This window comes from Epinephelus fuscoguttatus, linkage group LG3, assembly GCF_011397635.1.
Source record: "Epinephelus fuscoguttatus linkage group LG3, E.fuscoguttatus.final_Chr_v1".
In the NCBI taxonomy this organism is placed as follows: Eukaryota; Metazoa; Chordata; class Actinopteri; order Perciformes; family Serranidae; genus Epinephelus; species Epinephelus fuscoguttatus.
Window position 1 is genome coordinate 35,516,176 of NC_064754.1, and position 23,147 is coordinate 35,539,322.

The 23,147-nt window shown below is 43.1% G+C and overlaps 1 protein-coding gene across 6 annotated transcripts in view; it reads left to right on the top strand.

Moving 5' to 3' along the window:
* Positions 1 to 23,147, top strand: part of LOC125884505 (myosin-10) — a 79,705-nt gene that overhangs the window by 14,193 nt on the left and 42,365 nt on the right. For all 6 annotated transcript variants that reach the window (XM_049569607.1, XM_049569601.1, XM_049569603.1 and 3 more), the window contains exons 3-4: positions 1,113 to 1,269; positions 16,524 to 16,551. In XM_049569607.1, the coding sequence (XP_049425564.1) occupies positions 1,113 to 1,269; positions 16,524 to 16,551 (185 nt within the window). The remainder of the gene's footprint in view (positions 1 to 1,112; positions 1,270 to 16,523; positions 16,552 to 23,147) is intronic.

A 23,147-nucleotide genomic window follows, 5' to 3' on the forward strand; every position in this document is an offset into this window, starting at 1 on the left:
ATGCCGAGGTAAAATTGCCACCAGTTTAATGTGGAGAATTTACGGATTTGAGGAGGATAAGCGAGTGAAGCAAGAATTTAAATACTGTAGGATACTTGGTAGTGTGCCAGCAGGCAGCAATCATACACAGTTCTCTGGCATGATCCGCAAATTCATAATCTGCACACCACAAAGGGCCACATGGTAGAACCACTCGCACAAACAGATTTTGTAATAAGTGGCACGTAGTGTAAGAGTGATTTAAATGAATTTGTGGCGTTCACCAATCTTGTTATACTCACATTATCTCACACCATCAGCTGCCTCAGGGTCTATTGGACGGTTGCTGTCCCGTATCACCCTCTGTTGCAAACCTCTGTATAACTTCACCTGCTATAGGCTATAATATTCCATCGTCTAATATTTTTGTAATTCTCATGTCCCCTTAACGACCTTCATAAAGACTTAGACCATTTTGCTTCACATACTGTATTTTGTAGTTATTCTAGATTCTCATATATCACTACTGACTCTGCTAAATTTGTTATATGTTTATTTAATGATTTCAGAAAGCAGCATTTACTCTGTCTTTTTAGTAACATTTTTGTGGAAAACTTGGAGCTGAACAGGTAGCTTTATGTATCGATTTTGCAGGTTAATTGTGTCACTGGTCAGATTTTTCAAATGTGTGCCTCCTTATGAAATGTGGCTTAGACCAGGCTGAAAGAAGTGATTCACGAATCTGGCTGTGAACACTCACAAGAACAAGTCCTGCTGAAAATAGTTTAAAAGAAAAGAAAGAAAAAAAAATAAAAATATTCTTGTATGAGGCCATCTGTTTGCATGAAGGTGGCAATAATATTAGGACCCAGATACATTGTACCATCTATATAAACCAATGTAACAGTAACAGTTAATTAAAATTGTAAACGTGTGTTTTAATCACTACAGGTAGCATCATCAGTGTCAAATTAAATCCACACTCAGCACTGTTAACCTCTTATAATCAATGCATACAAATACTAAAATAATACTCAAGTACTATAAGCTATTAATTGTGTCATTATGATGATGTTAGGACTCTTCTGTGATGAATTCATGGTCATTAAACATGTTTTCTTTTCTCCTTATAGACATACTCTGGTCTCTTCTGCGTTGTCATAAATCCCTACAAAAACCTGCCCATCTACTCAGAGAACATCATTGAGATGTACAGGGGCAAAAAGAGGCACGAAATGCCCCCTCACATCTACGCCATCTCAGAGTCTGCGTACAGATGCATGTTACAAGGTAAGTCTGACTGTTACTGCTTCATATGATTGCCTCTCACCTACCTACCGCTCGTCTACCTCAGCCTTGGTGGCACATTTCTGATTTCCACACCAAGGTTGTGATTTTGCCGGTGATTTGCTGGAATGTTCAGAGCAAGGGCCCAGATATGAAGAGAAAAACAAGACACGTGGCCACAATTCTGTCTTTAAGTATCTTGGATGACAAAACCATGACACTTTAGCCACAATATTCAGTCATACAGCCAAAACATTCATTTTGTTATTCTCAAGCATCTGGCTCTGTTAATCCATACAGATATACAAACTAGTGCCTTAGCTTTCACTTTCAACATTTGTGCATATCTTTCCCAGTTACTTTTTTAGGTGTCATCTTTTGGAGTAAAAGTGACACTGTAAGTGCATGACACTGCTGTCACCTGCAGCATCCAGTCTGCCCCAGTTGTCACGTTTATTCCATTTTAATCAATTTAGGAACTTAAAGTCTTGTAAGTGAAGGCAGTCTGCTCAGAATGATGTCTTCAAAGATCCTTGCCTGGTAGTTGGCGAGCTTCCAGGCTCTATGAGCAGTGACTGACTGGGATCAGACCAGCGAGAACAGAGAGGGTGACCCCATTGTGCTCGACAATAGGTCCTTTGTGTGATTGCGAGGACCAACCAGTGGGGGTGGTGACAAACTGGACAGTCCCGTCAGTCCTTTTAGGCGTTGCTTTCCCCATGTTTGTACATAGAAGGAAGTTTCGGTCACGTCAACAAGTAGCTTGATGATGGCTTTGCCTTCTTTAAACAGTAACTACTGTGATGAGTGACAGTGTCAAGATATTTTTTAACCATTACAGTTCAGATATTTGTACATAGTTTTCTTATAGTTGTACTCTGTGAGCTTAAGTATTAAGATGCCTGTTGTAATGTTGTTGATTGCATGTTATTATCAGCGGATGTACAGGCACAGGAGCATAGTCTCAGTAGTAGCCCTACTGCAGCTGTTGTTGAACTCTGCCAGCTCACCATTTAGTCCAGCTAGTTTCAAGTTGTCACCTCCTGCTCTTTTCTTCACACCCTTTATGCTCTACACACTGCATTTCTATATGGATGGACATAAACGCATGGGGGCAGGGCTGCCAGACTGGTCATTTAGTAATGTGTTGAACATATTGATGTGTTTTCAACTTACTTGAAGCACTGACCGTGAGCTTTTCAAAATGCCTCATGTATTTACTGTATGTCTCAGAGTACACAAGCCTGATTTGTATTTTTTAATGTACTGCAGCTCCAACCCATTTTCAGTTGTGGTCGTATCAGAATTAACAGCGTTGTGGTTCAAAAGGAGGTTTGTAGGTTGGAGATTAGTGGAGGCCAGCTGGTGTTTAGCTGTGGCCCTGAGCATTTCAGCAACCTGGTTAATAAAATATCCAGCTGTATAGATTAGCACTGTTGGGTTTTTTCTCTTCTCTCCAAGAGGCCAGTGAAGACTTTGGAAAACCAAACACTGAGGCAGATATCATCACATTTCTGAGATTTGAAGGAAATTGTCCATCAGGGTGTATGTAATATTATATCGCTGTCGTGACATATTTTCTGGAAAATCACTTAACAGTTTACAGATGGAACAACCAGACAGGAATGTCTCACAAATCAGGATACCTCATCTCACCTCATCTCATCTCTCAAAAATCGCACAAATATCTAAAAAAAAAACAAAACAAAAAAAAACAGTCCTGCAACATCGACTACAATGGTAGTATAATGCTGAAACAATTTGTCATTTAATTTATTAATCACCAAGACAACAACAATTAAACTGTAAATGAGTAAATTAGCATATGTCATATGTCACTGTTTTCAGCTAATCAAACAAGAGGATTTTCAGTTTCTTTGTTTCATTTCGTTATAGAATACTCATCTTTGGATTTTGGTGGGACAAAACAAGTCACTTGAAATGTCCCCTTGATATCTTAAAATTATAATGGCCATTATTTACACAATGATATTTATGATGAATAATCATCAGAAATGTGGATATAATAACTAAGTGGGTAAAGGCAATTAAAAACAGCTAGACAGTCCGGTAAGCTCAGAAAATGACATCACTTTACTGTGATACAGCCTTTAGATCAGGAAAAAACAACTCTTATCATATAAAGACATCCAAAATCTAAGAGGATATCTAGTCTCATATCATGATATTGATATATAATATTGATAAATAGTTAAGTCATTATCATTAGAAACAGCCCTAGTCTAATACATAACTACAGCTTCTCGAAAGTGGTGGGTAGTTGCTAGTTAAAAAAAAAAAAAGTGGTAATGTTAAGATTCATTCATTAATTTTCTGTAACCGCTTATCCTGTTAGGGGTTGCGGGGGGCTGGAGAGGCGGGGTACACCCTGGACAGGTCACCAGACTATCGCAAGGCTATTCCAATGTTAAAAATCTTGGCTTATTCGGGTGACTAATGGTGTATCAACTCTTAATATTAAATCTGATACAGGCATTGGCAAGGTGTCCATGAAGGTCAAATAAGGTTGCTAAACTTAAGAAAGGTTTTGTATTCATTCCTAAGAGTATATTTGATCTTTTCAAGTGGAATGCAGCTATTCTTGGGGGGAAAAAACATCTTCTGGCAAAATTTCTGACAAATATCTTCTCACATTACATCACCATATTGCCAAACCCAGTCCCCGTTATCTCAGAATGTTTCATTAAATTCCAGTGATTAATATCAGACCTTTTTACATGTCATGTTTAGACTTCGCAGTGTCATTTGCCATCTGAGCAAGAAAGAACACATGAGACAAATAATTTGTTGCCTCTAATTTATGACCTTCAAACAGATTGGCGAGTCATATTTATGGCTGAAGGGTGTCTAAGCCTCACAGGGATCTGTTAATTACCTCAGCATTGCTGTGAAGCCAGTCAGTATTCGGATGGGAGGTTAAATGAGGTGTTACCTAACAAAGACAGGGTGTGTAAGCAGACCTCTAGAACTTACTGCACATCTGTCATTGATTAGCGCTCCAGATACTTTACATAATTGCCCTCGCTGCTCAGCCGAGGTGAACTCACTGACGTACAAGAAGCTAATTTTATCATATCTGGAAATGTGTCGTAAGAAAATGCTGATGCTTGCTTAAATGAGAACATGTGTTGAAGGACCGGTCATGTCAGCAGCTGCGATGGTTTCCAAGAGTGGACATGCATCAACAGCACCGAAAGTGTCCCTAGGTGGGGTTGTGTAACAGGGGGGTCTTTGTTCCAGTGAAAATGGTGAAAGACCTCCCTTCTCGAGTCTCTCCCTGGTGCCTAACCAGGGCGTTAGGTCAAGTCCAGCTCGATCCATCTAAGCTTAGTGAGGTTTTCCCCAAAGCGCAGCTCTTTGATTTCTCTCATAGAGGTCCATTTTATCAGCAGTGAACAGAGCACTTCCCATCTCACATGTCAGCAGCATTTACTGATATTGATAAAAGATTAGATGAACTGTTTGAAGAATGCAAAGCATGTTCATGAAGTTGATGCACACAGTGTAATATATACTGTCAGGAATGTGTGATAAAATGATTCAGGAATGTTTATAATGGCCCGGTGTACACTCTCAGTAAACACTAGCCCACCTGGCATCAATAAGGTGTACAGCAAATAGTAATGGCTTCGATGGCCTTTTGAACCGAGGCTTGACGTTAGGCTTTTTCAACCTCAAACCTCCTCCTGGGCACACAAAGAGTATGTTAAGCACACAGGAAATTTTTGCTAATCTTTTGAAAAAAAACGATCCACTACATTTCAAAAAGATGCCGCAAGGAGCTGTGGGTGAGGGACACGTTTACGATCACAAAACTATTGTTCTTTTTCTCTTAAAGATTGTTTTTTTTCCCTGCAAAAACAACTGAAACAGATGGGGTTGCGGACAGTCAGTAACTAAAGGAGCACTCCTGTTTTCTTTGTAACAGATCCAAATAAAGCTCTGAGTTGTATCCTGAAAAGCACTGGCACAGCTGGAACTTTAACTATTGTTGCTCTTCTTTTTTAGCTATAATTTTTACTGCATCCTCTTAAATCTAATAGGACAGTTGACGTAAAAGTACTGGAGAGGAACACTGGATATATCTTATCTGTGCTGCCAAATGTAAGGGGCTCCCTGGAGACCTTGTGTGCACAAAGCTAATGCTTTCCTCTCTGACACACAGACCCACATACCAAAACTTAAAAAAAAGAGACTTCCAGCTGATACACATTCATTCACAAACTGTAACTGGTAGCACTAATTTTATATTTCAATAAAATGCATGATCCATCCTGTATCATTTCTTTGACCTCAAAAGAATCAGACATTATAGTAAACACATCTCCGAGCTCTGACCAAAGAAGTCTGAGGAAAGATGTGGCTTTTTCAAAGATAGCACCATATGTTGAGTTAGGTGAGGCAGTCTATGTTCAGCTCAGTGGCCATGCTGTATAGGACACTGAACATAACTGTAGAGCGTAAAGCTGTGCGACTCGTAGGTGGGATGCCTTGTTGTGATTGCCGGTGCAGCTGATTCCACTTTTCTCCGAAATGCTCCAACGTGGATCTACAGTACAAATACCGTCTCGTTGTTGTCACCCAGCGTGAAATGATTTCTGGCAGACTATGTACGAGTCTTGCTCGTAAAGTTCACCTGTTGGATGTTTTCTTTACCTCAGCTACTGGAAGGCAGACTGTGTATCAGACCAATATTTCATGACACAGTATTATGAGCCAGAGTAAATTTATTTCTGTATTGTCACTCTTACTCTTAATGTCTGTATTAAATCTATAACCTTCACTATTTCTTGCTGTCTGTTTCACTGTTAATTTCCATCTCTTCTCCATTCACCTCTGTTCGGCTCCCACACTCCCTCTTACCACTGATTTATTTTGCACCTGATGTAGATATTAATCACGTATTTTCGAGACTAGTTTTAGTTTGCATGAAAACCTTGAATAAAAATCTAAATCCTGTTGTCAGTGTTTTTCAAACACAGTTAATGTCCCTATCAGATTTCATTACAGACTTTCCTTTCATCCTCAGTAAAGCTCCACATAGGAAACCAAATACTTTGGATCTCCATTGCATTTTCCATCTATAAGTCTCTGGCTGAAGCATCAGCCCAGTCCTGCCCACAGCAGAGATCTTTGCCATTATGGCCCTAAAATGGATGGTTTGAAATGATTTGCCTTTTAAACCCTTATTGACAGACACATCTGTGTCATGGGTTAGTCCAATCCCTTTGGTCCAATAGTTAATGGTTCTCTAACATTTTGAAGGTGCAGTAAGATGAAAGACAAGTATAGGTTCATGCCACTGCAAACTTGACCATAGACTTCTTTTAATAGGCTGTTAAAGCCCTTTTGGCGCTCTGTCATAAGTATAACTGGTCTGAGGTGTTAAACCAATAAACAATGGCAAGCCCCCTCTGTGTTATTAGATGGCTTTTCTATGCCAGGACTCTACAGACACCCGCAATTCTTCAAAATCAGCAGTGCTCAAGATTTCTACTCTGTTTTTGTTATAGTTAAGTTCCATGCCAACACTCCAAGTGTGCTTAGAAGCAAATCCCATAATTGCCACATGGGATACTTAACCCACTACTTTATTTTAGTTGGAAAATCAAATATATGTGGTAGTTCATACGTAGTCATTACGCAGTTTAGGGTTTTTTTTGGGGGGGGGGGGTTGGTCTCTGATTCAGGTCATCTCAGTCTTAAGTCAGTGTTGTGTCACAGCTGGATGCATGGCTAGATTTGCAGCAGTGTTGTCACAGTTCAGTGGTGTTCATTATGTCTTTAGTTTCTGATAATGACTTTAGTTGTTCTTTTATCTCAGACATGTATTAAGGTGCTACATTCCTTTGTAGGCTTCTTGACATGTTTCGGTGGAAACTTCTGCCTTCCTCAGAAGTGTCATTTGGTGGTGGTTGTGACGCGTCTTTATCAGCTGATCTGTCATTCACAATACTGGAATTTCCAACGCTGATACAATATCTTGAAATATATGTATATATATATATATATATATATATATATATATCTAGAAACTTTCAATACTATTTTTGATACTACAGGGATACAGGGAAATGGACATTGAGGGCATACAACTCTGTGAGAGTGAGAAAGTGCAGCTGGTAGCGGTGAATCGACATTGCTCAAAGTATTGAAACCACTTCAAATATTTTGAATCTATGTATAGATAAATCGATATTTTTGACAATTTTTACAGGATTGCATTAATTTCTAGATTATCATTTAAAACAAATGGCTTCAAAAAATCACAACAGTAGTTACAGTATCTGTGTGAGGGGTGTGACAATGAAAAACAGTTGTCTTAGTAGAACAATTCATTTTCAGTATTCCTTATGGTCTATCTAACATTAAATTGAAGCTGTGAGGTTTCTGTGGATTTAGGATGATGGCATAAAGGTTGCTGAATAGCAACCCAAAGGTTGGTGGTTGCCACCCAGGGTCATAAAAAACAATATGTTGGCAGGAAACAATGTTAGCCATGTCAATAGTTGAACCACACAGGTTTTTTCAACGATGTTAGACATCTTCTCAGAACTGTGTGGGCTGGTACTAGCTGCAGTTGATTGACATTTCCCTCAGCCTTCTGTTGCTTTGGTTCCACCTGTCAGGGCGTGACAACTTTCTCTGTCACTATTACTAATAACCCGTATATGTGACATCACACAATTCACAGCATAGCTTCAATCTTACAAGTTCTTATCAACCAAAGTAACTGTGCACAGCCTTTAAGGAAGCATCTGCTGTGGCTGCACAGTTGATTGTTGATTTGTAATTAGAATACAGGTTTACATTAAGCCTAAAGGTGTAACTCAGATGTGTAACTGTGTGTTTGTTGTGGATATTTTCTGTAGGAGAATGCACTAAGTAAGCTGTGGACAGCCCTGTATGGCACCGAAGAGGAAATTGGGTCTTTGATTTTTTATTTTATAGTTGAGTGACTGCTCATTTACTGAAATAACATTTAATACTGCCAGTTAATGATTTGTGTAATGGCTTAATATACTGTCTGTAGCTAAGCAAGCATCATCATTAACATTATACAGTTTCTCTTTTTCTTTACAGACAGCACAGAGATAAAGCTCTATATCCTCCTGGTAATAAGACAGCATCATAGTGCTCATTGATTCATCTTTATTACCCTGAACATTCAGCTGATGGGTTCTTTTATTTACATCACTGTGGTATTGTGGAGGTTTTTGTCTCGCTGTGACACTGAAGTAACATCTAGATCAGAGTGCAGGACTGGTTCCTGAGGTGAGTGTTTGCACTTCAAATACAGGCATTAGCCATCAGTGGCAGACACTGGCCCAGGCCCAGCGTGCCACAGCTTCACAATGAGCTCACTGTCGTGAGCTGAGATCAGTTCCCCCTCCTCCCCCCTCCCCTCCTCCTCTATCCTCGCTGGGAGAAACACCACATGCAGAGCTGCTGTGTTGATGTCAATGCCGCAAGACATCCTCAAATTTTTCACTGTCACCAGTTTGTAAGACCATTGACGCAGACCTTTTCTATCTAAGAGCTACTTTTATCAACATCTTTGTCGCTGGTGACAAGTCTAAATGTCAGTGTTTTTGCCTTAAAAAGGTCTGAAGTCAGTATTAAAAATGACACTCACACTTCTCAACTTTCATTGTTAACTAAAAATATTCTATATCCTGGAGGAATCTTCACTGCCTACCCAGCATAATGGAGTCATGTGAAGCTGGCAAGAGCATTACCAATCATGCGAAACCCACAAAACAGTCCTTATGACCACTGAGTAATGTTACGGAAATAACAGCCCCAGTTTGAGTAGTTCTCATCTGTACAGACCCACAATCCCTTGCCAGTAATCTGTGCTTTACAATCTGGAGAGGTTGTTAAGGTTGCAGCAATGCTGGCAAATTCTTGAATGGAAGTGAGCAGTCTCACAATGACTGGATCACATCTTTCCACTGTGTCTGCAGCCAGTCTGATAAAGGAGACACCAGCTCTCTGAGCAGTGTTGTGTTTGTGTCTGATGCAGATAGGGATGTGAATGTAAAGATGAGAGCGAGGTGGGGGCTAATGGTGGATTGTGTTTGCATGTGTGCTGTCATGCACAAAGCAGCAGTTGACGTCATAGCTTTGAGAGATCTTGAAGGATTGGAGTAGCTTTAGTGTGTGTGTGTGTGTGTGTGTGTGTGTGGTGTGTGTTTGTGTGTTTGGGGGGGGGGGGCTTGCATGCAGGTGTGTGAGGCCAGTACCCCTTGTTACAATACTTAACTGCAGGAAGTTCCTGGTCAAAGCCAGGAAACCCAGGTCGTCCCTGATGAGCCATTCAGCTGTGTCCTCGGTCAGATAACTTTCCATCATTTTACCCCAAAGGAGCACAGTCAGCTTTTCAGTCCAGGAAACCTTCACCTCTGGCAGAACGGTCCAGCCTGGGACTCAGCATGTACAAAATGAGTTGAGATATTAACAGTATGTCTTATAGCAGTGGTTCCTAACCTTTTCCTTTGGCTTGTGAGCCCAATAAAATTGAGCAACATTTACTTGTGACCCCTCATCACATGTTATGGTCTTGAGTGCCAACACGAGGTGTGAGCAGTTCAGAGTATGAATTTCCTTGACCACAGAGACCTGATTTGGTGAAGTATTCAGTATTTCACAACAAAAAGCCAGACTGAAGAAAAGTAAATACATTTTTTTGTCCCTGAAATCCTTATGTGACCCTTCAGATAAATCTCTGGACCTCCCGGGAGGCTCCCGTCCTGCATTTTTGTAGACATTACATTTGAGCGTTTCTTCATATTTAAAAATAATCTGTAAGTTTGAATACAGAATGTGTGTCCTCTTTCATGATGAGTAGATCAGGGAGCCATCAGACTAACCATGCTGAACCGAATTAGATCACAGTCAAGGATTGGACCATTTGCATTTTGCAAGTGTGCTCTGCTGCTCCTCATGGTTAAATGATCAGCTCGTCTCTGTGATTTTAATCATGTGTATCTTGTTAGCTTGTTGCTGGAATAGCAGAGGAACCCATCCACACCAGCAGTCTTTCAGGAAACTATCTCTGCCCTGCCAAGAATCTTATTTTTATACTGCTCCATTAGATCACTTCTGCAGCTTTTAATGGGCCATCATTGTGACATGGAGTGAGTTGCATCCACTGATTCTGGAACAGTTAAATTATATCTAATCAGTGTGTTGCAATTTCCACACGTTGTAATACTTAAGATCCAAAATAGATTAATTTGCAAGCTCTTGTTGCCTTGCAACCATTTGCTCGGGGCAAATATGAATAGGGTTTTTTTTGTCTTTTCAGGCTGGTGGTGAGCTACTGAATTAATTATAGAAAACTAAAAGGCCATCTTCGAATAATGAGAATAATAATAATGTGAAAAATCATATTCAAATGTTGTATTTTTCCTCTTACCTGTAGTGCTACTCATCAATCTAGAGTGTTTTTGTGTGAGTTGCAGAGTGTTGGAGATATCGGCTGTAGAGATGTCTGCCTTCTCTCCAATATAATGGAACTAGATGACACTCAGCTTGTGGTGCTCAAAGCACCAAAACATAAATGTGAAAATCTCAACAGCAATGTCTCTTTCCAGTAATCGTAATCTGGTTACTCAAGATAATCCACAGACCTTGTTGAGAGCACTTTCATGTAGGAACTATTTACTTTCTACCAACTTACCAACCACCAACTACAGTACAGGCCAAAAGTTTGGACACACTTTCTCATTCAATGCGTTTTCTTTATTTTCATGACTATTTACATTGTAGATTCTCACTGAAGGTATCAAAACTATGAATGAACACATGTGGAGTTATGTACTTAACAAAAAAAGGTGAAATAACTGAAAACATGTTTTATATTCTAGTTTCTTCAAAATAGCCACCCTTTGCTCTGATTACTGCTTTGCACACTCTTGGCATTCTCTCCATGAGCTTCAAGAGGTAGTCACCTGAAATGGTTTTCCAACAGTCTTGAAGGAGTTCCCAGAGGTGTTTAGCACTTGTTGGCCCCTTTGCCTTCACTCTGCGGTCCAGCTCACCCCAAACCATCTCGATTTGGTTCAGGTCCGGTGACTGTGGAGGCCAGGTCATCTGCCGCAGCACTCCATCACTCTCCTTCTTGGTCAAATAGCCCTTACACAGCCTGGAGGTGTGTTTGGGGTCATTGTCCTGTTGAAAAATAAATGATCGTCCAACTAAACGCAAAGCGGATGGGATGGCATGTCGCTGCAGGATGCTGTGGTAGCCATGCTGGTTCAGTGTGCCTTCAATTTTGAATAAATCCCCAACAGTGTCACCAGCAAAACACCCCCACACCATCACACCTCCTCCTCCATGCTTCACAGTGGGAACCAGGCATGTGGAATCCATCCGTTCACCTTTTCTGCGTCTCACAAAGACACGGCGGTTGGAACCAAAGATCTCAAATTTGGACTCATCAGACCAAAGCACAGATTTCCACTGGTCTAATGTCCATTCCTTGTGTTTCTTGGCCCAAACAAATCTCTTCTGCTTGTTGCCTCTCCTTAGCAGTGGTTCCCTAGCAGCTATTTGACCATGAAGGCCTGATTCGCGCAGTCTCCTCTTAACAGTTGTTCTAGAGATGGGTCTGCTGCTAGAACTCTGTGTGGCATTCATCTGGTCTCTGATCTGAGCTGCTGTTAACTTGCCATTTCTGAGGCTGGTGACTCGGATGAACTTATCCTCAGAAGCAGAGGTGACTCTTGGTCTTCCTTTCCTGGGTTGGTCCTCATGTGTGCCAGTTTCGTTATAGCGCTTGATGGTTTTTGCGACTCCACTTGGGGACACATTTAAAGTTTTTGCAATTTTCCGGACTGACTGACCTTCATTTCTTAAAGTAATGATGGCCACTCGTTTTTCTTTAGTTAGCTGATTGGTTCTTGCCATAATATGAATTTTAACAGTCGTCCAATAGGGCTGTCGGCTGTGTATTAACCTGACTTCTGCACAACACAACTGATGGTCCCAACCCCATTGATAAAGCAAGAAATTCCACTAATTAACCCTGATAAGGCACACCTGTGAAGTGGAAACCATTTCAGGTGACTACCTCTTGAAGCTCATGGAGAGAATGCCAAGAGTGTGCAAAGCAGTAATCAGAGCAAAGGGTGGCTATTTTGAAGAAACTAGAATATAAAACATGTTTTCAGTTATTTCACCTTTTTTTGTTAAGTACATAACTCCACATGTGTTCATTCATAGTTTTGATGCCTTCAGTGAGAATCTACAATGTAAATAGTCATGAAAATAAAGAAAACGCATTGAATGAGAAGGTGTGTCCAAACTTTTGGCCTGTACTGTATATCACCACGCAGATAGAAGAGTGCATCTACTCATGGACGAGAGGTTTGTGCTCATGACAGCGTGAGATGTAGACATGGCATCTTCCTCAGCTGAACTGTAATAATAGCTAGCTCAGTCGTGCTGGGTGAGTGGTGTGCAGTGATACGGTCGGCAGATCTCCTTCAATAAAAAGAAAACCACAAGCCGAGTGCCATCTAGTTCTGTTGTTTTGGAGAGAAGAAAGACATCTCTACAGCTGATGTCCACCAAAACAATCTAGATAGATAAATAGCACAACAGGTAGGAGGAAAAATATATATATTTGATTTCGAGGTGAACTGTCCTTTAAGGCTATCATTGGCTTGTACAGTCACATAGCTATACTTCAAGTCAGAAAACGTGTCTTTCGTTGAGTCATTGATGGATCACCTCTCCCAAGTCAATCTACTAATGCACCAGTTTGCCAATCACCAACCACTGGTAACTCCTGCAATTAACAAACATGTTGACTTTGCAATACAGTGCCTCTGAGATCAGGCCCCTTGATGAACAGGCACTTACTCATCAAATACAGGAAACAGTCTGAGCAAGAACGAAATGAGATGGGTGCTCAATTAACCTTTAACTGTCAAACCGACCACAGGTGTTTGGTTTGAGCCCACAGACAGACATTTCAAGTCTTATTGTCATTCAAATAACTTAACACAATGTTACACTGAAGGCAGAGTGAATTTATACCGTTTCAAAAGATGGATGATCTTGATAAATAATCCTAATCTCAGTATTAACTCAATTTTGACGTAGCTGCTGTTCTAACTGAATAAATCTTACACAGTTGCAGTGTCAGGGTCAGTTTTAGCTCTGTATGAACAATGCAACATGAAGTCAATAGAGTGAAGGGAGTCTGATGAATTTTATCTAATCTCTGGACGCCACCTATACGACTTGACAGGAGGCCCTATCCCTGTGAGGGGCATTGACGGGAAGACAAAGTACTGTTTTCCCATGACATCATTGCCATCATTTCCCCCCATTGGGCCTCTGGATGACTCTGATCTGCCTCACTCCAAGCTCACAAGACACACCAAAGTGGAATACCCTGGAGGTTAATGGAGACGCATTAGAGGTCATATTTTATTGCCACATGACCACAGTGCAGATTGCCTTCAGCACAGCACACATTAACATGTTCCGACAAGAAAAGAATGGGATCACTCTTTGTGTCACCATGCTGTAAGTGGTTGATGCTATTTTCAGTCAAACTTGTGAACATTTCATTTTACTAGTGTAGCTGACATTTTTTGAGACCCTTCATTGTAATAGTCTACATTATGTGTATCCTGAAAAACATACAAAAGCACCATTCAGGCTTCTTTAACCTCATTGAAATCTGGCAGATAGTTTGGCTGTGAAACATGTTCACTATGACTTCTTTCCCAGGATGGTCCATGAGGGACATTTGGGGACATTGTATTTAGGTTCCAAAATGAGCAATGCAGACTCGATCCATATGGGCCCTCTCTTTGACACTCAGTTTGTTCACTGATGGCTGTAGAAGTGAAGAGTTTCTTACCTTGATGATTCACATTCAGCAGCCATACTAGATTTACCAAGAGTTAAAATGCAAATAGGGATAGAGGACAGGGCTTTAACGGAAGTGTAGAAGAAGAGCCTGTACTGTTAACTGTATAGTAATGGTCAAATTTGATCAGTGTCCATAGTTTTTGTCAGAAATTGTTGCACATTTAAAAGGAAAAAAAAAAAAAAACAATATGTAGGACAGGTATGATTTTCTGCGTTTCTTCCCATCCGTCAAAGAGTTGTTTGATCAAGAAGCAGTGGAGACAATGTGGCGTAACCTGTGGGACATACACATCCACAACAAGAGAGAGGAACAGGGCAGACAAGGACAGCAGGCCAGCAAGAAAAAGAAAAAGAAATGGAAATATATGGAAGCAATTAACTTGAAATACTCCAAGACGAAGAGAAGGTTTCCCTAACCCTATCCAGAAATGCAAAACAGCAAGTGCAAGTTAATGGCAGCACAGTATCATTTCATAACTCAGGTAGCCGCAGAGCCAGACACCTGCAGAGAGTGGTGACAGTCAAGGAGTTACCTCCAGTTGAAAGATGCAAGGGAGGAATGGATCTTTCCATTTTGCCTTGTATTGCACAATTTTTTGCAACTAATAGAATAATAAAAGGCTTCAGATTCAGTATGCAGGGATTTTCTGTGTAACAATTTCTATCGGACGACACACAAGCACAGACTAAATGTGCAAAGGCCTTGATACTGCATCTGGTACTGTCAACAGACAAAACAAAGTGGCCCGATGTGGTCACTACTGCTGCCATTGTCATATCTCTGCCAGTAGATGTGCGTCAAAGGACACATGTACACTGTAAAAATGAAATTAATCCAAAATGACAGACTATTAGTATAGTGTGGACAAACATGTTTTATTAAATCTGTCACAGCAAACCAAATGGTCTCCCTTCTAGCAGTCATTCTAGATCAACCTTCCACTATGAAGGCACAAATATTGTATTATTATTGTATTACTAAAAAAACACATTATATTTTACAAATAAAAAAGTGTACTAATCTGGCCATCTTCAGTTTTCCTTACCATTCAGGCTATTCTGTGATTTTTAGAGCTAGGCCGATAAATCAGCAAGGTCAGTCTCTCAGACAATATCAGCTTTTTGCAGATATACTGGTTTTAGGTCGGAGTTTATGTCGGTAGATAAGTTTCAAAAAAATGCCAAACTAGTAATAAGTGCATTTAGAAACGGTGTCACCATTAAATACAGTAGTTTGTCTACAGTAGAAATCTGACAAGTTAATTTTTCAACTGTAAATAATCCTGCTTGGTTTGTATCTTGGTCACAGCTCCTTAGAAAAACAAATCTAAGGGATCCGTATCCAGATTGTTGTTTATTTTATGTGTTAATGTTAAAACAAATTATTATTGGGTGATTAATCATTGTCAGGTTTTTTTTAGTTCCAAATACTGGCATCAATAACCATCAGGCTATTACTACTCTTGATGTTTGTCTGTACCTAATTGTTTTTGCTGCCTTTCCTGGAACAGAATGATAAAAAAAAAAAACATTTTAAAAGTCAGTGAGACATGCCTCATTAAAATAAAGATAATAAAAAATAATTAATTATGCCATCAATTAAAATAATTATTATAAGATTAAAACCTGTTCCCAACAATTTCTGTACCATAAATCATTGTATACAGTATCAAGTAAATGCATTAATGTTTGGGGTTAGTTGAGTGTGAGTGTGCTACTGTATGCTCCAGTTGTCAGTCTATACATACTATTGTGAAATAATGTTCCTCCACAGCATGTTCTTGAAATAATAATAATAAATTAAAATGATGTAATTGGTACTTGATTGTGTAAAATTAGGGATTACTGGCCTTCATCCAAGTCTCAAATGTATCCTCAGAGTCAGCATCCTGTATTTACAGATATGAAGCTGACATTACAGTTGCCTTATCTCCCCTGTGCAGTGACTTGACTTCACAGTGTCGCATCTTTGCATTTCTGACATTGCATTCCATGAAATACCTGCAGTGAAATGCTGTGAAGCCTGAGCCTACTGAAAAATGCACCCTGAAGAAAATAATTCTGGTCTTCTGATGACAAATGAGTCTCGGGCTGTGAAAAACATGATATTTGAAACATTTGATGGCAAGCTCACATGCACATACATGCTAAGCTTGACTTTGACCTTCAAATTCACAATCTGCTGATAAGACTGTACTTGTGGCATGGTGTTATGGCGATGAGGTTGTCAATCAAACCTTGTGACAGCACAGTGGAGACTGAATCAAAGACAGACTGCTGAGGTTTGACTTTTTCTCCTCCTCCCTCTCCTCCCCCTTTCTCCCTCTTCTTGTCTCCCACAGATCGAGAGGACCAATCCATTCTTTGCACGTGAGTATACAGGCACTGTATTTTCAATTTTGTATTAACATTTCTTGTGCTTTATTGAAGCTGATGTTATTTCAGCATATTAAAGTTATTGTTGATAAAACAATTTTAAGCCCCCAGGGCCCATAGTTGTGTCTCTGTGTCTTATATTGCTGAGATAAACTGAGCCCTCTGTCCCAAACTAATAGCATAAGGTTCATGGCTGATTCATTAAACTCATGCATCTCTCTTTTCCCTTTTATATTCTTGGAAATATCATCACATGGTGCAGTATATTTCCCTGTGGGAAGTTTTTTGTCTGCATTAAATGAATCTGAAAGTCACAATAATGCATTCACTGCTAAATAAACAAGTTCAGGAGCATTGCAAGTGCACCAGCTGCCCAGGGGCCTTCACAGTCATTTTAAATCGTGTGTCTCAGTGACACTGACCAGACTGTCACGACTTGAAAGAAACGTGTGAAATGTGGGACTAAGAAATGCCTGACATTTCTGCTATGCAGCCCTCTGGCGTCCTTTGGGTGACAAGTGTCTACAGACGACAGGAATGTCAGCAAAGAAAATGCCAGAGACATGAACCCTCAATAACCCTGTTACTCATGCAGACTGAATAGTGAGGTGTTCATGTTATTTTGTCTCTTCTACAGTATTATCACACAGAGGGTCAAAATAATTCACTGTAATACAACAGCACCACAAACAAAGCTAAAACATATTGTTACTTACTAATCTGTTTTGAATAAAGTAGAGCTGACATGTAAATTAAATTAATTCAGATTTAACCCAGATAATCAGATCCTAAACAATGATTGCCATTTGTTTCCTTCATTTACTGTGTCACTGCTGCCGTTGGACACAGTTTAAGTAGCAAAATGCTAGTGTGTGGACCCTGAGTCAATATTTATTCCTAACACATCTGTGAGTTTTGACTTTGAACAGATCATTACTGATCAGATTTTTTTTTCTTTACATTTTTGAACGGTGGTCCAAATTTAAAATCAAAGGTAACAGCCCTAACATACTCTGGAGATGAATTAACACCTCTCACCCACAGAGAGAAATGTATAGGTTCACTAGTTTGCATTTATTATTTGGTTATGGTATTGGATGGAATTGTGTTGCTGTGTTGAACAAATATGGATATATTTATGCTTGCACGCAGGTGTTAAAATGCACATATATACAGGTATTAAGATGGAGATTATGCACATTATCAAGGGCTTTGGTGCTGAAATACACACACAGATTGCAAAATATTATGGAACACAATATTAAGTCAGCGCTACCTTATTTATATGGCATGTTTTCTGAAACGGGAGCTGTTGAATCTTGAATGAATACTTTAGTTGCAAATTGACCATTTCTGAATCAGTTACTCATTACATTGAATTCGTCAAGCATACTTTGTTCTCTTTCATAGCATTCGTTTCGTGTCTCACATTGGGAACGCCCTCGGCGTGACCTCGTCAGAAGCTCCTCTTACATTACGCCAGCCAGGATTGGCTAGAACTAAGCACGTCAGTGTCAGGATGGGTGGAGACCCTCCCCCTATAAAGGGGCCTGACACTGCGCTGCACGTCATTCAAAAACCTCTCCTCGCTACAAGCAGAAGTTCCAACCTCTCTCGAGCTGGCTGTTTCTCCGTGACCTCGCTTAACTGTCCGCAGACACGAGCGAAAACTTGGTCGCCGGGCGCTTTGTTCACGAGGCAGTTATCCGAGAGCTATCGCTATCTGTGGAAAGTAGTAATACTTCGACATTTAGCATAACTGAGTGTCAACACTCAACCTTACGGTAGCAATACCACACAAGTAGCAATACTTAATCACACTAGCGCTAGCCTCACCCGGCTAACGCACAACGGAGTCGCAACAATCCCACTGTATTTCATCCGGTGCCCGCTTCTCCTAACCACACCAGGCTAGCAGTTGCATACCATACAGCATAGCTTCACAGCTAACAAATCCCGCTAGCTTCACAGCTAATAAATCCCACTAGCTTCACAGCTGACAAACCCTGCTAGTGACCATGGCTAACGCTAATACTTCCACTAAAGCAGAGGAGCCTCTCCTTGCGGGAATAAGATTTCGAGCGGAGATACTCACCCGATGTGTGTGATGTGTCTCGGCCTGAAACATGCCCAAGCCGCCTTTGAGTCCACAGAAGAATGCACACACTGTGAACGCTTCTCTTTCAAAGTGCTCCGTCGCCGCCTGGCTCGTCAGACAAATCTGTCCGGCAGCGACCCAGTCTTCGCTTACGCGTCCGAGGCTTCGGAGCTAATGGATATGGCTGTGGCAACGGCTCCAGAGCCCGAAGCTGGTCTGAGCTGGGGCAGCCAGCTCAGCCTCACCGGCCCGTTTCCCCAGGAATTAGACGGACCCGGCTTCGCAGCCGGCCCACTCGATTTTCTGGTGGAGAGGGTGGAGGATGACTCAGTTGGTGGGTCGGAACTCCTCATGACCAACGAGGATGACGACGGTGATTCTTCACTGGGACTGTCGGGCCGGGTTGCAAAACTCCAACCCTCAACGACAGCTGTGGCGGGAGACGGCTCGTCTTCCCCCGCTGTGGATTTGGACTTGCAGGACTTGTGCAAACGCGCCGCTGCCAAGCTCATCATCCAGTGGCCCGAAGTCCAAGCTGAGGTGACGCGGTCCCGCTACGATGGGATAAAGTTGCCAAAAGTGAAGAGAACAGGGAAACAACTCCTGCCTATCTTCCCAGAGTTGCTGGAAGAACTTGCTGTCTCCTGGCGTGACAAGCCATACAGAGAGAAGCATCCTGTGGTGGACAGTTCCATGCTTGACTGCGAGGGGATGGAGAGACACGGTCTCCGCAACATCCCTCCAGTGGAGCCTGTGGTGGCGGCTTACCTCCACCCGAAAGCATCCCTGTCATCACTGGGGCCCGCACTCCCATCCAGAGCGGATCGTTTCCAGTCCAGCCTGACAGACAAGGCGTACAAGGCGGCTGCACTGTCGACGCGAGCCCTGAACGCCACCTCCCTTCTGATGGCGTATCAAGCCGAGCTGGAGGAGGAGATGACGGCTTCACCTGACCCTGTGTTGTGGGAGGAAATATGTGTGATCACTGACCACTGCCTTAACCTCCACAAAGTGGCCATCCAGTCACAGGGCAGAGCCATGGGGTTGATGGTGCTACAGGAGAGAGCCCGCTGGCTTAATCTCACCACGCTGTCAGCCAAGGAGAAGGAAGATCTCCTCGACACCCCCATGTCACCCAAGGGCCTCTTCGGCGCGGCAGTCACGTCCATGCAAAAGAGGTGCGAGGAGGGAAAAAGGGAAGACGAAGCCCTGAAGCTGTGTCTGCCGAGAAGGGCACCCACTGCCACCCTCCCGGCTCACCGTCAAACCTTTGCCCAGGCTGTGGCACGGCCTCCTCCCACCTTCAAAATCCGCAATCTGCCTAAATCCCAGGCAGCTCCTCAGGCTCCGCCAAGAGCACAGGCTCCAAAGGGTCTGTGGCAGAAGAAGTCTTCATCCCAATAGGGGACTCTGCCCGACCGGCCACCCCCCACCTTTACCCACGGGGTAAGGAGGAGGAAACGGCAGGCCTGATAGTTCCAGATGCGGCCAGCGAGACAGCCCTGTTCCCCCTGGCTGCGCTCGCCCCAGCAGCTCCGTTCACGAGCATCGCCAGAGCCCAGTTCTGTTCAGCGCATGGACAACGGGATGTTCGACCTGGCCCAGCGCCCTGTGAAGAGAAGCAGAGACAGTGTGCAGCAGGTGGAAACCCCCAGCGGGTCCCAAACATGTCTCACAAGCACTTCTCATTGTCCCAACTGTCGCATCCAGGCCGAGTGCCGAGGGCGCAGTTAAAAACAATGAAAAACAAAATAAATCCATTGTTGAAAAACAGTTTGGTCACACATTTTACAGAGGGAGTGATCCTTCTCTCAATAAACGACCGTGCGGTGAACGGCGTGGCGGGCGCATGCGCAGTACCATCAGAGCGGTACTGCGCCCCAGTGCCACGAGAGGGAGCTCTTACTCCGTGTGTGACAGACGAGCCTGTCAGCCCGCTGACACTGAGAGCAGAGAGCTGGTCAAAATGCACAGAGTCAGAGTGGGTTTTGAGAACATTAAACAGGGGATACAGGCTGCAGTTTGCCGTAACACCTCCACAATTCAGGGGAATAACCCAGTCTCAAGCCCTAGGTGAAGCCGCTCTCTTCCTAAGAGAGGAGATTTCCTCCCTGCTAGAGAAAAGAGCAATAAAAATAATTCCTCCCAAACATACTCGGAGCGGGTTTTATTCAAGATATTTCCTGGTCGCCAAGAAGGGGGGGGCGCGGCATGCGTGCGATTTTAGATCTCAGAGATCTAAACAAGCACCTCAGGAAATACAAGTTCAGGATGTTAACGCACGCGTCCCTGCTGCGTTTTCTGCATCCGGGCGATTGGTTCACTTCAGTCGATCTCAAAGATGCATATTTTCTCAACCCAATATACCCACCTCACAGGAAATATCTCAGATATTCCTTTCAGGGGACATGCTATGAGTATCTAGTTCTCCCCTTTGGTCTCTCACTAAGCCCGAGAGTATTTGTGAAGTGCACAGAGGCAGCTGTGGGACCGTTCAGGAGGCGGGGGATCCGAGTAGCCACGTACATCGACGACTGGCTTATTGCAGCATCTTCCCGCCAGGACGCAGCAGATCACACAAGGTTACTCACAGAACACCTGGTGGATCTGGGTTTCAAAATAAATCTGGAAAAGAGTGTTCTTCTGCCTTCTCAGAACATCTCCTTTATAGGCCTGTTTATAGACTCAGCTCAGGCCAGAGTCAGGCTGACTGGAGAAAGAGTGCAGGCACTCAGAGACTGTTTAGCTCTTTTTCACAGGGAGAAGTTTGTGTCTCTCAGGCTTTGCCAAAGGTTGTTAGGGCTGATGGCATCATCCCTGGTAGCGGGTCCCATGGGACGCTTGCACATGAAAGGAGTGCAGCGCTGGGTGGCCTCACACAGGTTAGACCCACACCATCATGGCTCTCACAGGGTGAGAGTCTCGGTGAACTGGACAACAGCACTGGCCCCTTGGAAAAGCGCAGGCTTCTTGACCCAGGGAGTGCCTATGGGGGTTGTTCAGTGCAGAAAAGTGGTCACAACAGACGCCTCTCTATCAGGCTGGGGAGGTGTGTTCGAAGGGAGAGCAATAAACGGGACCTGGGATCCTCACATGCACTCATCCCACATAAATTACTTAGAACTGCTGGCTGTTCACCTGTCACTGAAACACTTCCTCCTTCTTCTGAGGGGACATCATGTGTTAGTCCGGACGGACAACACCACGGTGGTGGCATATATCAACAGGCAGGGGGGCCTGAGATCCCTTCAGTTACACACACTGGCACACAGACTGATAGTCTGGTGCAGCAGACATTTTCTGTCCCTGAAAGCCACCCATGTGCCAGGGACACTGAACCATGGAGCATATCTGCTGTCCAGAGGAAACCCTCTTTACGCAGAATGGAGACTTCACCCAGACGTAGTGAGTCTGGTTTGGGAGCGTTACGGCCGGCCAGCCGTGGACCTCTTTGCAAGACAGGAGAATACCCAGTGTCCTGTTTTTCTGCGCGATCAGAGTGCACCACTGGGGGTGGACGCGCTGGCTCATCAGTGGCCTCGGGCTCTGTTGTATGCATTCCCCCCGATGGCACTGATTTCCCCGACCCTAGCCAGGGTGAGGGAGGAGGGTCTGTCGATGATTCTCATAGCTCCCTACTGGCCAACGAAGCACTGGTTAGCGGAGATAACACAGCTCCTCCAGGGGGAGCCGTGGCCCTTGCCAATACGCAGGGATGTGCTGTTGCAGGGGGGCGGGGAAATATTTCATCCCCACCCAGAGAGGCTGGCCCTGTGGGCTTGGCCTGTGAATGGCTCAATCTACAGTCTGGAGGCCTTCCCCCAGGCGTGATTGAGACTATTCAGAGTGCTGGGGCTCCCTCAACGAGGTCCCTTTATGAGAGCAAATGGTTGATCTTTGAGAAATGGTGCTCAAACACCCAAGAAATTCCCTTTCAATGTTCTGTAGTGGTGATCTTGGCTTTCCTACAGGACATGGTGGAGAAAAGGATGGCCTTTTCCACCATTAAGGTGTATTTGGCGGCCATTTCGGCCTGCCGTGGTGCTGGATGCACTTTCAGCCCCACCTTTTGAACCACTAGATCAGGTGGACTTGAAAATGGTGGCTTTAAAGACAGTATTATTACTGTCTCTGGCCTCAGCTAAACGCGTGGGTGAGATTCACGCTCTTTCAGTACATCAAGAATGTACAAAGTTCTCTGCAGGAAATACAAGGGTGACCTTACAGCCTAACCCAGCGTTTATGCCTAAGGTGTTGGGGTCATGTTCCCCTATTGACCTTGTATCCTTCCATCCCCCACCTTTCTCCTCAGATGAGCATCGGCGGCTACACATGCCGTGCCCGGTGCGGGCCTTACGCATCTACATGGACAGAACTGAAGGCTATAGAAAAAGTGACCAGCTTTTTGTGTCTTGGACAAAGAATCAGGTGGGGAAGCCAGTCTCTAAGCAGCGGCTTCCTCACTGGATTGTGCGGGCTACTGCTTTAGCAA